Raw genomic sequence first — 15,680 nt, forward strand, 5'->3', positions numbered from 1 at the left:
AAAGGTGCAAAACAGACCGAGGTTAAGGGAATTATAGAAAATACAGACATGGCCGCGGCAAGTCCTAAGGTACCAAGTGAGGTTCGGGACGCTGAACCTCAAGGACCTGAAGGTATAGATAATGATGAGATCTCAATAAACTATATAATGTCTGGAATTAAATGGAACCGTAAAGATGTCGACATCGATGATATATTTGCATACAAGGTAGCACTTGAAATAAATGAGGATCATGAACCCACGTCTATATTAGGGTGCACTCAAAGTAAAGATTGGCTAAAGTGGAAAGAAGCCATTGACGTGGAGTTAAACTCTTTAAAGAAGAGAAGTGTGTTTGGTCCGATCTTAAGGATAACACCTGAAATTAAACCAGTTGGACATAAGTGGGTCTTTGTAATAAAGAGAAATGAGAAGAATGAAATCGTGAGATACAAAGCACGACTTGTAGCACAAAGATTCTCTCAAAGACCAGGCATAGATTATGAGGAGACATACTCCCATGTGATGGATGCAACAACATTTCGGTACTTAATAAGTTTGGCTATAAAAGAAAAACTGGATTTGCGGTTTATGGATGTCCACTGGATAATGAAATCTATATGAGATTACCATAAGGTTTTGAGTTCAAAGATAAGGTTTTGTCCCATTGGGTTTTCCTGGTAAGGTTTTAATGAGGCAGCATCCCCAAGCGCATTACAGAGATCCTCTCCTTGCACATGCACGGTTATGTCATCCAAGGGGGAGTGTTGTAAAACACTGGATGGTGGACTCCATAACCGGTCCATGTACGGCCCGTCCGTGTACGGTCCATCAGACATAGGCCCATCGGCCTTTTCCCTTTTCCTAGTCGGTTTTTGGCCTTTGTCTTTGTACTCTATATATATGTGTAACCTCGTTGAGACATTAATAATAAGAATAAGAGATTTCAGCCTTTGAATCTTCTAGTTTACAACATATTGATGGAAGATTTGTTTTTACTTTTTTTCAAACATCATGGGAGTTACATTTTAAAGAATTAATGTGCAATAAATTGTGTTAATGATTACCATTAAAGAAATAGAAAATCTTTAATTACCGGAAATTTATTTTGTCCAAATTTATGATATTAATATTTAATTCTTGCTTATTTGCAAAATTATAATGTTATGGTACTTATAGAAAATATTGATAAATGATACCTATATATATCTACTAAAAGAAAAATGCATAAATGTCAATATATTTTTTAGTACAGAAATATCATTTAAATTTAGTGAATATAAAAAATAATGTTTGTACTTTTGAAAAAAAATAAATTAAAAGAATTTAATAATTGACAAGTGAGAACATGTGTCGAAAATATAAGTCGCCAAATATCGTCATCTTATCCCCTATATATTAATAGAGAAGCATTTTGTTGACAATGTTGATGTGTCGTCGCCAGAGCGATTTGAAGATTTCATTACCATTAAACATTTCAAGATAAATATATTTACAAAAATAAGTCTTTTGATTTATTAAATGTGCCATTAAAATATATAAGGAAATCTTTATTTCATTATTATTTACATAAATATGTTATTAGAATATATAAGGTAATGAATCTTTCTATTAGTTTTTTAAAATGAAACACTTCATCAACTATTAAAAAATATATATAAAGTTAATAATTTAATTATCATTTTCATAACATATTTAATGATTTAAAGTAAATTACATTTCATAAACAATTAAAAAACTTATTCATCTATTTAACTTTTTGAAATACAAAACTTCTTCTCCAATTTTTAAAAAATTGATGACTATTCAAGTGCTCCCTCTGTTTCACAATAAGTGTTATTTTGACACATTTCACACAAATTAGAAAAATATAAAAATATACATATATGCCCTTATTTAATAAATGTTTAATGGGTTAATTTAGTCAGAGATTAAGGGTAAAACTAGAAAATCTAATGAAAAATATGCATTGAAAATATAAAATAGTGCATTGGAAATGTAAAATGACACTTTTTGTGAAACAAAAATAAAATTCTAAAATGACACTATTTATAAAACAAAATGAGTAAATATTAAAAATTAATTATTACAATAATCTTAAAAATAAATAACATTATCACAATTATCACAATAATTAACATTATATTCCACATTTCACGGGTGAAATATATTTTTACACAAAATAATTAAATGTAAATTTGAATAAAATAAAAACAATTATGTGTAAAATTATTATTATGACACCTTAAATTCCAAATAATAATTTTACTTGTAATAATTTTATTTGAGTCTATTTATCCCGCATGTAGTGCGGGTTATTACCTAGTTATATATAAAGTTGAGTTTTGAAAGTTAGTCATTCATAAGATTTTGACTTTTGTCAAGTTTATATTAATTTGAGTTTTTGATATGTGTAAAAGTTAAGATTTAATAAGAGAAAATTGAGATTATAACAAAAAAAAAATATTTTGTTTTAAACAATAGTATTAATAATGTAAAAAGATAATCATCAAAAAAGTACAAAAATTAATTCTTTATTAAAATAATTATAAGGAGATATCTATATATATATATATATAAAGTTAACTTTTCTCATTTCTCCTTCCTCCACATCAGCATCCACCTAATCAATTTTTTTTTGCATATAAAAATACTATATTTAATTTTCATTCATTGCATATTTATTAATTATAATTATTAATAGTAAAAAATAAATAAAAAACGAATTAACTAAACTTTATTAAATTTTAAAATAGTATAAACAATAATATATTTTTTTAGTAAATAATAAAAATAATAACAATCTAAAAATGAATTAAGTAAATTAAATGAAAATTTTAAATTAGTAAAAATAATACTATAAATTTGTTTTAGTAATAATTTTATTATTAAATTTATAACCAAAAAATAATTATATTCCAAAATTTAGAATGGGTTAATGAGTTTTAGAATGTAAGTAAGTTTTAATGCATGGTGGAGTAAAAAAATAAGTTACGTAATTGTATTTATAAAAATCTAAAGATGAAAATAAAATTGTAGTGAAACATTAGTTTCTAAGAAACATATACCATAAAGATTTATTATTAAATTTTACTGATAAGAAAGAAAATATTAGTTACTTAACTTAACTTAACTTAACTTAACTTAACTTAAAAGTTTTGATCTAAAGTAAACTATGTTTTCTTTTAGAAGACGAAGTTGAGGTTGCATCACAAATTAACATCTGCAAATAACATATGAGATCTTAGAAAAATATGTACCTTGGATTAGTTAATAGATATTCATTGTGGGGTTTAAATGTTTAATCATTTAAGCATTCTTGACTTAGTATGAATTATATTATGGCAGATAATGCATTTGGACAACCTCATTTTAGCGACATAGCAGTAAAACTGTTCATGAAACATTGTATATTCGCATTTAATGTAAGATATCAATATGTTTAAATGGTCTTTATAATTAGTTCAACCATCGACATTGACGTTAGAACTTTTAAAATTATGTTTTCATGAGATATAAATATGGAATGAACTCTTTTAAAGATAAAAGGTCAAAAGATTGTCGACAATATTATTGCAACACTAGGCAATATATGTTATATATAGATTAGTAAAATAAGTACGGCATTTATATAGATTTATCTTTTAATCTTCAAATTATATTCATATTCAATGATTCTTATTGATAGAATTTTTAACTAAAATCCTACGTAAAATCGCAAATAAATATAACAAAGAAATATTATCTTAAACATATATATGTTGTATCTCACTGAGTAAAGTAAGTTATATATATATATATATGTATACTCAAAAGTTGGAATGATTATATTTGAACTCAACAATTTCTGTTCATAAGAAATATTTTAAATTTGTTGTAAAACGAGAGGATTCAAAGTGTAGAATCTCTTCTTATTCTTATTCATGAATGACTTGAGGTTACATATATATAGTGTAGGGTACAAAACCGACTAGGAAATAGAATAGGACCGATGGGCCTATGGCTAATGGGCCGTAAACACTAAATACGTATGGACCATACATGGCCGGTTATGGAGTCCACTATCCAGTGCTTTACAACACACCCCCTTGGATGACATAACCGTGCTGATGCTAAGGGATCGATGCAATACGCTTGGGGGTGCTGCCTCATTAAAACCTTACCAGGAAAACCCAATGGGACAAAACCACGGTGAAGGAAAAAGAGTACAACACGAATTGCTCCCCCTTTTCCAAGCATCACTCTAAGTCCTTAAGCCTCTGCATTCCAATCTGGTGCATGAGCTTCTTGAATGTTGTTGTCGGTAATGTCTTAGTGAAGAGATCAGCTGAGTTGTCGCATGATTGAACTTGCACCACTCGAACTTCTCCGGCCTTTTGTAGTTCGTGTGTGAAGAAGAACTTCGGTAGGATGTGCTTCGTCCGATCTCCCTTGAAGTAACCTTCCTTGAGCTGTGCGATGCAGGCCGTATTGTCTTCATAGATTACGGTTGCTTCTTTGTCTTTGACCATACCGCAATTTGCCCTGATGTGTTTGGTCATCGACCTCAACCATACACTCTCTCGTCCGGCTTCATGAATTGCTAGGATTTCCGCATAGTTAGACGAAGTGGCCACAATACTTTGCTTCATAGAACGCCACGAGATCGTCGTACCACCGCGTGTAAATACGTAACCTGTTTGAGACTTACCATTATGTGGATCGGATAGATAACCGTTCCAGTGCCTTTTAGTCAGACAAGAGCTAAATCTTGCTAGGAGGTTCACGGCAAAACATATGTCCGGTCTAGTGTGGCTAGCCAAGAACATTAACGCTCCTATAGCACTGAGGTATGGCACTTCAGGTCCGAGAACTTCTTCATCGGCCTTCTTTGGACCAAATGGATCTTTATCCAAGTCTAAGCTTCTAACAACCATTGGGCTGGTCAATGGGTGAGCTTGGTCCATTTTAAACCTCTTGAGTACATTTTCTGTGTATGCATTTTGATGCACAAGGATTCCATTACCAATGTACTCAAGCTGTAATCCCAAACAGAATTTTGTCTTGCCTAGGTCTTTCATCTCGAATTCTTTCTTTAGATATTCGACTGTTTGGGCGATTTCCCCAGAGGTCCCCAGGATGTTTAAATCATCCACATAAACTGCTATAATTACAAACCCTTTGTTTGCAAACTTCTTTATAAATATACATGGACTGATTGGGTCATTCTTATAGCCTTCTTTAGCTAAATATTCACTTCACCGGTTATACCATATTCGACCACTCTGTTTCAGTCCATAAAGGGATTTGTTCAGCCTAATGCAGTATTGTTCTCGAGAACCACTCTTATCTTTGAGCTCAAAACCCTCTGGTAATCTCATATAAATTTCATATCCAGTGGACCATATAAGTATGCGGTTACAACATCCATTAACCGCAAATCCAGTTGTTCTTTTATAGCCAAACTTATTAAGTACCTAAATGTTGTTGCATCCATCACAGGGGAGTATGTCTCCTCATAATCTATGCCTGGTCTTTGAGAGAATCTTTGTGCTACAAGCTGTGCTTTGTATCTCACGATTTCATTATTCTCATTTCTCTTTCTTATAAAGACCCACTTATGTCCAACTGGCTTTATTTTAGGTGTTGTCCTTAAGATCGGACCAAACACACTTCTCTTCTTTTAAGAGTTTAACTCCACGTCAATGGCTTCTTTCCACTTTAGCCAATCTTTACTTTGAGTTCACTCTAATATAGACTTGGGTTCATGATCTTCATTTATCTCAAGTGCTACCTTGTATGCAAATATTTCATCGATGTCGACATCTTTACGGTTCCATTGAATTCCAGACATGATATAATTTATTGAGATCTCATTATTATCAATACCTTCAGGACCTTGAGGTTCAGCGTCCCAAACCTCATTTGGTACCTTAGGATTTGCCGCGGCTATGTCTGTATTTTCTGTAATTCCCTTAACCTCGGTCTGTTTTGCACCTTTAGACTTCTGAGGGTTCTTATCTTTGGAACCTAATGGTCTACCTCGTTTCAAACATGGCTTAGACTCTATAGCAACTTGATTATTGTGTTCCTTCTGAACATCAATACGTACTGGTGCATTACAAGCTGGTATGTACGATTTTGTTACTCTCTTTGGGTCAGCAAAGGAATCTGGCAATTGTATAGCTAGCTTTTACAAATGTATAATTTTCTGGACCTCTGCATCACAGGCTAGAGTCCGAAGATCTTGCCAATTCAAGGATGTTTGATTCCATGTTATTTCTTTAACCGACTTGCTAGTCTCTCCACCCAACATAGGGAATTCGGATTCTGTAAATTGACAGTCCGCGTATCTGGCCTTAAATAAATCTCCTGTAGTTGGCTCAAGATACTTTATAATGGTGGGAGACTCATATCCAACATATATTCCCATCCTCCTTTGAGGTCCCATCTTAGTTCTCTGTGGTTGAGCAATAGGTACATAAACGGCACAACCAAATGTTTTGAGATGAGATATGTCTGGCTCATGACCCGTTAATAATATGGATGGTGAATATTTGTGTTCACTAGATGGTCTAATGCGTATAAGTTCTGTTGCATGTAAAACTGCGTGTCCCCAAGCCGACACAAGAAGCTTCGGTCTCATTAGCAATGGTCGAGCAATTAATTGTATTCGTTTAATGAAGGATTCAGCTAATCCGTTTTGTGTATGGACATGTGCCACAAGATGTTCCACACTCACCCCCATGACATACAATAATCATTAAACGCTTGGGATGTAAATTCACCAGCATTGTCTAGACGTATAGTCTTAAGTGGAAAATCTGGAAAATGTGCTCTTAGTCTTATAATTTGAGCTAACATCCTAGCAAATGCTAGGTTCCTTGTGGATAACAAGCAAACGTGTGACCATCTGGTTGATGCATCGATCATAACCATAAAATATCTAAACGTCCCACAAGGTGGGTGTATTGGTCCACATATATCACCTTGTATCCTTTCCAGAAAGTTTAAAGTCTCTTTATGGACTTTGGCTGGTGATGGCCGTATAATAAGTTTCCCTTGTGCACATGCTACACACGTGAGATTTTTAGGGATAACTTTTCTTTCTTTAAGGTTGTGCCTCTTTGAACTATTAATCAGTTTACGCATCATGTTCGTACCCGGATGGCCAAGCCGGTCATGCCATAGAGTGAACTGTTCATTGAACATTTTGTGCTTTGCAAGGTTAGCTTCTATCATGTTAATCTTAGCATGGTATAAACCAGTGGCTAGTGCAGGTATAGTCTCTAGGACCTTCTTATGTCCATTTACAATTTCGGTAATGTATAGAAATTCTTTGCTACCTTCACCCTTTGTTGCAATATGATAACCATTCAACCGAATGTCTTTAAAGCTCAATAAGCTTCTCTTAGAGCTGGGTGAGTACAAGGCATCACTTAGTTCAATATGTGTGCCATTAGGTAATAATATATGAGCTTGGCTGTAGCCTTCTATTAAGCTTGCTATACCCGCAATTGTACTAACATTCGCACTTTTCATTATGAGGTTTATGAAGTATCTTTTATCCTTCAATATTGTGTGGCTGGATCCACTGTCCACCACTAGTACACTCATATCCTCAGCCATTTCTTAACACCAATAGGGGTCTGACCGGTTTTGATTTGGGAGCTAAAGACCTCATATATCTCTCACGAACCTCGAACTTGGATGGACCACGAACCTCAAACAGAACCGCAACAGCTTCCCACAAACGGATCTCGGACCGCTCACGAACAGGACTTACCCCGGAACCACAAACCTCGAACTGGTATAGGATAGAACTTTGATCCAAGCACAGGCTGCTTGGACTAATCTCGAACAAGGACTAGTCACGAACAAGGGTTGATCGTGATCTAGTAAGAGAAGTAGGGTTCGGGTAAGGGTAAAGAAGAGAGGCGGCGGTTTTAGGGTTTTTAGTGTTTTACTCAGCTGGATCTTTAGAAACGATCGTGCTGATAACATGTTGTAAAACGAGAGGATTCAAAGTGTAGAATCTCTTCTTATTCTTATTCATGAATGACTTGAGGTTACATATATATAGTGTAGGGTACAAAACCGACTAGGAAATAGAATAGGACTGATGGGCCTATGGCCAATGGGCCGTAAACACTAAATACATATGGATCATACATGGCTGGTTATGGAGTCCACTATCCAGTGCTTTACAACAAAATTAAAATCTCGCGTGAGCGGGTACAAATTCTAGTATTATATAAGATAAGATGGTACCAATCAACTAATGTTCATTCATCAAATAGTAACAGTCGTAAAATGCAATAAAGAACATGACTGGGGGACACTAAGCACAAGTCACACCACTCAATCTTCCCATAAACCTCTCGTCCGTTACGCCTTTCAAGCACAATCTCAGCACACCAAATCCTCTTCTCCTCGGGATCTGTACCACGCTCATCCTTTTCCCACAAAACCACAATCTTTCCACTGTAACCCACCAATCTAACCCAAAGACATTGCTTTGGTAATTTTCGTAGTTTTCCCAAACCCTTCAAAAATCTCCACTATCTTCCCTCTGAGTCGTACCATACCACACTACGTCTTCCATAAGAGTAGATTATGTTGTCTACTACTGCGCCAGCAAAGTCAGTGGGATTCCAACGCAAAGGTATCTCTAATCCTACCACATCCCATTTATTTTCTTTGGGCTTGTAAACCAGATTTTTATCCCCAAACAGGTAAAGCTTCCCGTCCAAAACTAAACTTGTTGATACGTATTTACCACGTATCTCCGCGCTAGGGCTTGGCACATGCTCCCATGTTTGGGTTTCGGGATCGAAACACTCCATAAATTTCGAGTAATCAGGATCATTGCATCCTTCCACTACATATATTTTCCCATCAAGAACCCTAATTAAGGGATTCTTTCAGGTCGTCAGCATGCTTGGAGTTTTGTGCAAAGTGTGAGACCGGCAGTCCATGAATAAGATCCTAGACGAGAAGGCGCCATTTCTGAATGCGCCAAGCATATAGATATTAGAATCAATGGCGATAGAATTACGATTCAACTCAGTCGCATAAGTGAGATTGTGAGTTGGAACTGAGACCATAGTGTGATTCGTTAGGAAACTATGTGGTCTAAAGCAGGAAGCGAACCATCCTGAGTTAAAGTTAGGGTTAGGGTTAGGTTTAGGGCTTTGAGTTGATCTTTGGCATAGAGTGAACTAACCTGTGTGAGGTTCAGAACTGAAACGTAAAATCAGATAAAGACAATTCTCGGTGTTTCTTAAGAGCGTTCTAAGCTCAAGCGATGCCATGAGAGAGCGGAATCTCTTGGAAACCAAGGAGAGAATCATGTAGTACAATCTCGAGACACGGGCTAAGCAGTTCAAAACTAAATCATCTGGAAGATATGGCAAATCAACCTGTGAATTCCTCATAAGATAAGTCTCTTTGTGTGCTCCCAAAAAAACTCAAAAAGAGAAATATATATTCCCTAAACTTAGTTGAATTCGTAACCAGTCCCGACCCTACCATAAGGGAGGCAAAGCCTCTGCTTTGGGGCACACAATATTTACCAAAGAAATTGAAGCCACATTGTTGAATATGATATTGGTCTAGTGGGTTTGTAATACCAGAACACTACTACATGCAGTTTCAAAGACACCCGGTTTCGATTCCCCAAGCTTCCATCTTTTATATTGTTATTTTTCTTTTTCTTTTCCTCTCTTATTTCCAAATTTTTTTCCATCTTTACATACTTTTGTAAAACTTAGTTTTCTTTTACCTTTTTCTTCATTCTTTTATTAATCACATACACAACCTGAAAATATTACTGAAACAAAAATAATTTCTAATAACTATGTAAAAGTTTCACAATTTTTAATAATTACACTTCTATAGGACCAGCCCTGTTCGTAACTCATATATCCTGTAAATCAATCTAGATTTAGTTATTATACTAGTCCTATTAGGAAATCATCTCCATGTAACAAAATCGAACATGATATTAGTAAAAGGACCTCTCCGGTTAAATCATTGTGGAGTGAAACGGTTTCCCGGTCTGGTTAAGTGATAAACCGAGATTTTTTTTTTATATATATAAAAAAATAAAGTGAAACAGAGAAGTTAAGGAAAGAAAAACATAATAAGTACTGAAGAACCATTCAACCAATGGTTAATTAAGGTATTCCAAAATCATCAAAAATGAATAGAAATAAATTCCAATAAAGAAGATGACTTGGGGACAGTAAGCACAGCGTCACACCACTCAACCTTGCCATAAACCTCTTGTGCATTGCGTCTTTCAAGCGCAATCACAGCACACCAAATCGTCTTCTTCTCCTTCTTAGAGCCAATACCACTCACTTTCTTCTCCCACACAATCGCGAGCTTTCCACCAAAATCAACCAGTCTAACAAACTCACGACGAGTTCGTAATCTAGGTAAATTTTCCAAACCGGTCACAAATCTCCACGATCTTTCCACGGAGTGGTACCATAGGAGTAAACTGGAGAGTACAGTATAACATACATTACCTATCACGCAAGAAGAATAATGGGTAACCAAACTCGAAAACATATCCAATGCTACCACATACCATCTATTATCATTGGGTATGTAAACAACATTTTTATCCCCGAACACGTAAAGCCTTCCGTCCATGACTAAGGTTTTTGATACTATACGTCCTAGTATCTCCGTGCTAGGGCATGACACATGCTCCCATATTTGTGTTTTGGGATCGAAAACCTCGATCAAATTCGAGGAATCGGAATCTTTGCAGCCTTCCACTACATATAGTTTCCCATCAAGAACACTCATGATGGGACGCTTTCTGGCCACCGTCATGTTTGGAGCATCGTACCAGATGTTAGACTGAGAATCCATAAAGACGAAGACCTTAGACATGAAGGCACCATTGATGTAGCTGGTTACCATGTTGACACTAGGACCAATTGGGTTACATGTCACACGACACCGAGAAGAGTTGTTTTTAGTAGTTGGTGTGGAGAACAAAATATATTCAGTTGACTTTTTGACTTCCTTCCTAGCGTGATTCGTTAGGTTTCTATGTGAGCTAAAGCAAGAGAACCATCGTGAGTTAGGGTTAGGGTTAGGTGTAGTAGGGGTATGGATTCGAGTTGGTCTTCGGCACAGAGCGAACCAACGTGGCGGAGATTCAGAACCAAAACGTAAGCGCACATAAAGACAATTCTCGGTGCGTCTTAAGAGCGTTCGGGTCTGGTAAAGCTCAATTGATGTAACGATGGAGCGGAATCTCTTGGAAACTAACGAGAGGATCGGGTAGTACAATCTCGAGACACGGGCTAAACAGTTCAACAGCAAATCATCAGGGATGTACAATTCGTGGTTCGTCATTAGTAGAAAACGCCAAGAATGTAATCAAACTCCAAGAGCCGTATTAACTACGTACGTACGTACGTACTTTTTATGCTGGAAAATATGTCCTAAATCTAGTGAACTCGTAACTCTTATCATGTAATCAATCGAGATTTATTCAAATCCTACTAGGGAAAATATTTAAGTAACAATATTTTAACAAGATAAGAGTAAATTCAATATGTTCTGATAAAAAATAATATTATTGTTGAATTGACCCTGCAATATATTTGGATCATACTAGAGTTTTAGAATATCAAACAATTTTTTTTTAGCCAAGATTCTGTTGGGCTGGGCTAAAGTATATCTTTACTACATATATTATGTAAATAACTTTCATGCAATGATCAAACTGTTAAATCAAAACGAATCTGAATAGTGAATATATATAATGAACCAAATATAAAACATTCAAAAAAATAAGTTTCAAAGTAAAAAATTACGTTTGTTGATTTGTTACTTTTTTTTTTGTTCTCTCAGCTGCTCAATTACGTTCGGTTGATACATAGAACTGGAATGATGGAAATCAAGTGAAAGAGGTTTCTACTTTCTAGGTCTTATATTTTGATACGTTTCTTATAAATACATATTTTCAATATACAACATTCTGCATACTTTAAGCTTGAATGGTTAGTAAAGACGACGGCAGTAAATAACTAGTAATAGTTCATAATGCCTCGCTAAGCCTAAAACTACACATTTAAAAACGATTCTGAAAAAATCAGACTAATTGTTTTATAGTTTCAATGTAATAGTTGGAAGCTGCTAATATAGATCTGGAAATTAAATAATTAATACTTATACACATTAAAATAAAATAAAAACCTGTTGTAAATCTAATACTAATATTGACGTTCATACACACACACACACGTGAAGAGGCAAAAACTGTATCTCAGCCGCAAGAATCTCGTCTCCTGTTTTATTACAAGGTCAACTTCTGGTCACTCTCTCTTCAACTTATTACTCTTAACTTTCTTTCTAATTATTTATTAGATTCTGATTTCAAATCTAAACCCAATAAAATAATTTATACAAACGAAACTTCAAAATTCAAAATAAATAATAATAAAGAAATAACTAAAAACCTCGGTTTCGTGATCACACACCTTACATAGAAGCTTCTTTCTACTTCACTATAAATCTAACTCTCATAACACAAAACTCCAGACCATCACGTGTTCATCAATGGCGTCGTCGATGATCAGTTCTTCTGATCAAAGACTTTCAACAAGCAAAAGACGTTTGAAGCCACTGATGTTAAGAGATTACTTACTCGATGATCTCAGTTCTTGTTCATCCAACGGTTTCAAATCTTTCCCACGTCGTCAACCTCCTTCTTCATCTTCCTCCACCGTTCGTCGTCTCCTTGACGCCGAGATCAAACGTTCAGGATTGATCCATCAGCATCATCCTCATCATCGTAAACAACCGCGTCTCACTAGAAGATCAAGCCGTACAACTTGTGGGACAGCGATTAGTCACGCTGTTCATAAAGCCTCCACGGCGTTTCTTAACGCGGTTAGACTTTTGCCGTTCCCGTCTTCTAAGGGAGACAATAATAATAATAATAAACAAAATGGTGTTTTGTCGAGAAGCTTGTCTAAACGGCTTTTAAGCAAAAGCTTCTGGAGAAAACCCTTAGGTAATTTTCGCCGTGAAGTAACTGGAGGTAGAGATGGAGTGATCCAGTGGTGGAAATCAGTTGCGTTCGAAGAGAGTTTAGATCAACCGTTCGATCTGATCTCTCAACTCTCCACCACAGTCGTGGAGGAACCAACATTCTCAATCTCAGCAGCTCCGATCACCACGACCGTGGAGGAGTTTATCTCCGGTGACTCATCGAGTTCTGGTAGCGAGTTTTTCACAAACTCATCATCGGAGGACGTTGTACAGTCTTCTTCCTCATCGTTCTCTTCCTCGTCGAGCGGTGAATCTGAGGAAGTATCGAACGAAAACGACGCCGTGGAAGACGGGAATGAGAGCGGAGAGTGTTTAAACGCACATGACTGTGACGGATCATCATCTGTCAACAGCAACAGCATGTGTAACAGAAAGGTTAGTTAGTTAAAATCTCGTTTTCAAGTTTTTATTACAACAACTGTCATAGTGTGGAAGCATTGAAACTTGTCGGGGAAAGTGTACGATGCGAGTCACGTGAGGTGTAGGATTTGTAGATTACAATGGTTTAAGAATTAAGATTCTTCTACGTAGCTTCTAATGCGTATAATACGGCACATGATCCCGCGAGAGAGTATTAATTTTTGTTTTGTTTCATGGTACTCTTCACGTACCAAATTATTTTTAACTCACGAGGTCAATTATATCGTACATTTTTAATAGAATTTGTATATCTTTTTAGTTAGATTTAGATACGCATATCTGATATCTCGACACATTTATACATAGTACTATAGTAGTAGTAGTACTAATAACATTATACTCAAAATTAATTGTATACTATTAGTAGTATCACCCATGTTCGTGAATTTTTTTACTAACTAATGTAATCCTTAAATGATTTTATTCTTGGATTTGGTTATATATATTATTTTAAATTTGTAACAACATCCCCACAAATCTCAATCAAAAAAAAAAGTGAGGATACGATCGATCACAATTAATTTGATAGGGGCATAGACAGATAGATAAATAAATGATGTTGTCTTGGGATGGATTGACATTTGTTAACTTATTTAATGTCACTATCATTTCTCATAGTATTATTTTGTTTTGTTGGAGGCTTATTGCATGTGAAACTGATTTGATATTAAATGCAAATTTGTAGGAATGTGTGAATGAAGAAAAAGAACAACTCAGTCCAGTATCAATCTTGGAATGCCCTTTTAAAGACGATGAAGATGATGATGATGATGATGATGATGATGATGATGATGATGATGATGATGATGATGAAGACGATGAAAGCACCAACCAAATTGGTATTTTTATTAATTGATTACTCATCAATATCTAGCAAATCGATCGGTTTATATACACTGAAAGAGAAATGTGAATATGTAATTAAATAACGTTTATAAGTTGATATTTGCAGATACATATGAGAAAATTGCTAGAAAAAGCAGGAGATTAAACGGTTTGGTACGGCTTGAGCCACTAGACTTGGAGAAACGCATAGAGAATTATGTAGAGAGACAAGAAGAGTACTCATTTCAGTCATTGGAAACCGAAGAGGATGAATCAGAAAAATGCGCAAACCACGTGTTTGCTCTAGTGAAGGAGAGAATTGGCGAAACAAACGACCTACTAGCTTCTCATGTAGCAGATAATCTATTGTTAGATTATCTTCAAGAAGATGATATTGGGCCAAAAGAGGAGACATTGATGGTGAAGAATGTAGAAGATTGGGTTATGGGGAGACAAGAAGAGATGTTTACGAGTTGGCAAGTGAAAGAGAAGAGAGATATATACGTGAAGGAAATGAAATGGGGTTGCATTAGTGGAGATGAGAGACAGAGTGTGGTTGAAGATTTGGCTAGTGGGTTCTTCACTTCCTTGGTGGAAGATTTCATCTTCGACTTAGCTTCGTAATGAACTTTTAGTTTTTGGGAGGGAGTAAAAGATTTTGAGATTTTGTTAAAGATTAGATTCATAATGTATTAGATATATCATATATGTTATTTCAATAAAACTATATGTAGTTTTGCATAAGGGGAATGCTTCGTATAAAAACTTATGTAGGTCATATATTCCATTTCTTAAGTCTAAATGAGATTTGGAAGCTATAGTCATTATGTGGTGTTTGTTTTTCTAACTCTTATAGTATGAATCTTAGTTTCGGCTCTCTATACTTTATTTTCTCCGAACTCTAAATTAAATTCAACAATTTAAGCAAGGAGACTTCATCTCTATATTTCCCGGGTAAGCGAGGGCTTAGGCAAGGAAACTCCATCTATGCACCTCTCTTCACTCTAGTCATGGATATATTCTCAAAGCAGCTTGATGAGGTCGCTACAACAAACCGGATATAAGTCCATATGAAATGCGCTAAACCACTGATAACTCATATGAGTTTTGCTGATGCTCTGCTAATGTTTTTCAATGGGACCGAATCTTCTCTGACTGCAATTCTCGAGGTGCTTCATCAGTTCAAGAAAGCCTCAGGTCTAGGTATCAATCTCACTAAATCCTGTTTATTCCTTGATGGAAATAACACAGATTTAATTAGCCACCTAGCACAAAGGCACAACCTTATACATGGGTTCCTCCCCGTGCGATATCTTGGAGTTCTGTTGATACCTCATAAACTTACTCCAACGGATTATCAACAACTTATAGATAGAGTAAAGGGACGCATCGCA

At 35.4% G+C, this 15,680-nt stretch overlaps 2 protein-coding genes and 1 pseudogene across 2 annotated transcripts; 1 reads left to right on the forward strand and 2 right to left on the reverse strand.

Moving 5' to 3' along the window:
* Positions 8,251-9,395, reverse strand: LOC104737179 (annotated as a pseudogene).
* LOC104738390 (putative F-box/kelch-repeat protein At4g11770) lies at positions 10,156-11,337 on the reverse strand. Its single transcript, XM_010458573.1, has one exon. The coding sequence runs from the start codon at positions 11,335-11,337 to the stop codon at positions 10,156-10,158; it is 1,182 nt and encodes a 393-aa protein (XP_010456875.1).
* LOC104737180 (putative uncharacterized protein DDB_G0291812) lies at positions 12,445-15,027 on the forward strand. The gene is made up of 3 exons (XM_010457288.2): positions 12,445-13,416; positions 14,147-14,300; positions 14,414-15,027. The coding sequence occupies exons 1-3, from the start codon at positions 12,547-12,549 to the stop codon at positions 14,908-14,910; spliced, it is 1,521 nt and encodes a 506-aa protein (XP_010455590.1). The 5' UTR covers positions 12,445-12,546; the 3' UTR covers positions 14,911-15,027.

The sequence above is a fragment of the Camelina sativa genome, chromosome 13 (genome assembly GCF_000633955.1).
Source record: "Camelina sativa cultivar DH55 chromosome 13, Cs, whole genome shotgun sequence".
In the NCBI taxonomy this organism is placed as follows: domain Eukaryota; kingdom Viridiplantae; phylum Streptophyta; class Magnoliopsida; order Brassicales; family Brassicaceae; genus Camelina; species Camelina sativa.

Excerpts from the sequence above, each read along its gene's own strand:
- LOC104738390 (XM_010458573.1), bottom strand. The coding sequence starts at position 11,337 with ATGACGAACCACGAATTGTACATCCCTGATGATTTGCTGTTGAACTGT.
- LOC104737180 (XM_010457288.2), top strand. The coding sequence starts at position 12,547 with ATGGCGTCGTCGATGATCAGTTCTTCTGATCAAAGACTTTCAACAAGC. Across the intron at positions 13,417-14,146 it reads ACAGCATGTGTAACAGAAAG|GAATGTGTGAATGAAGAAAA; the intron begins GTTAGTTAGTTA and ends GCAAATTTGTAG. Across the intron at positions 14,301-14,413 it reads TGAAAGCACCAACCAAATTG|ATACATATGAGAAAATTGCT; the intron begins GTATTTTTATTA and ends TGATATTTGCAG.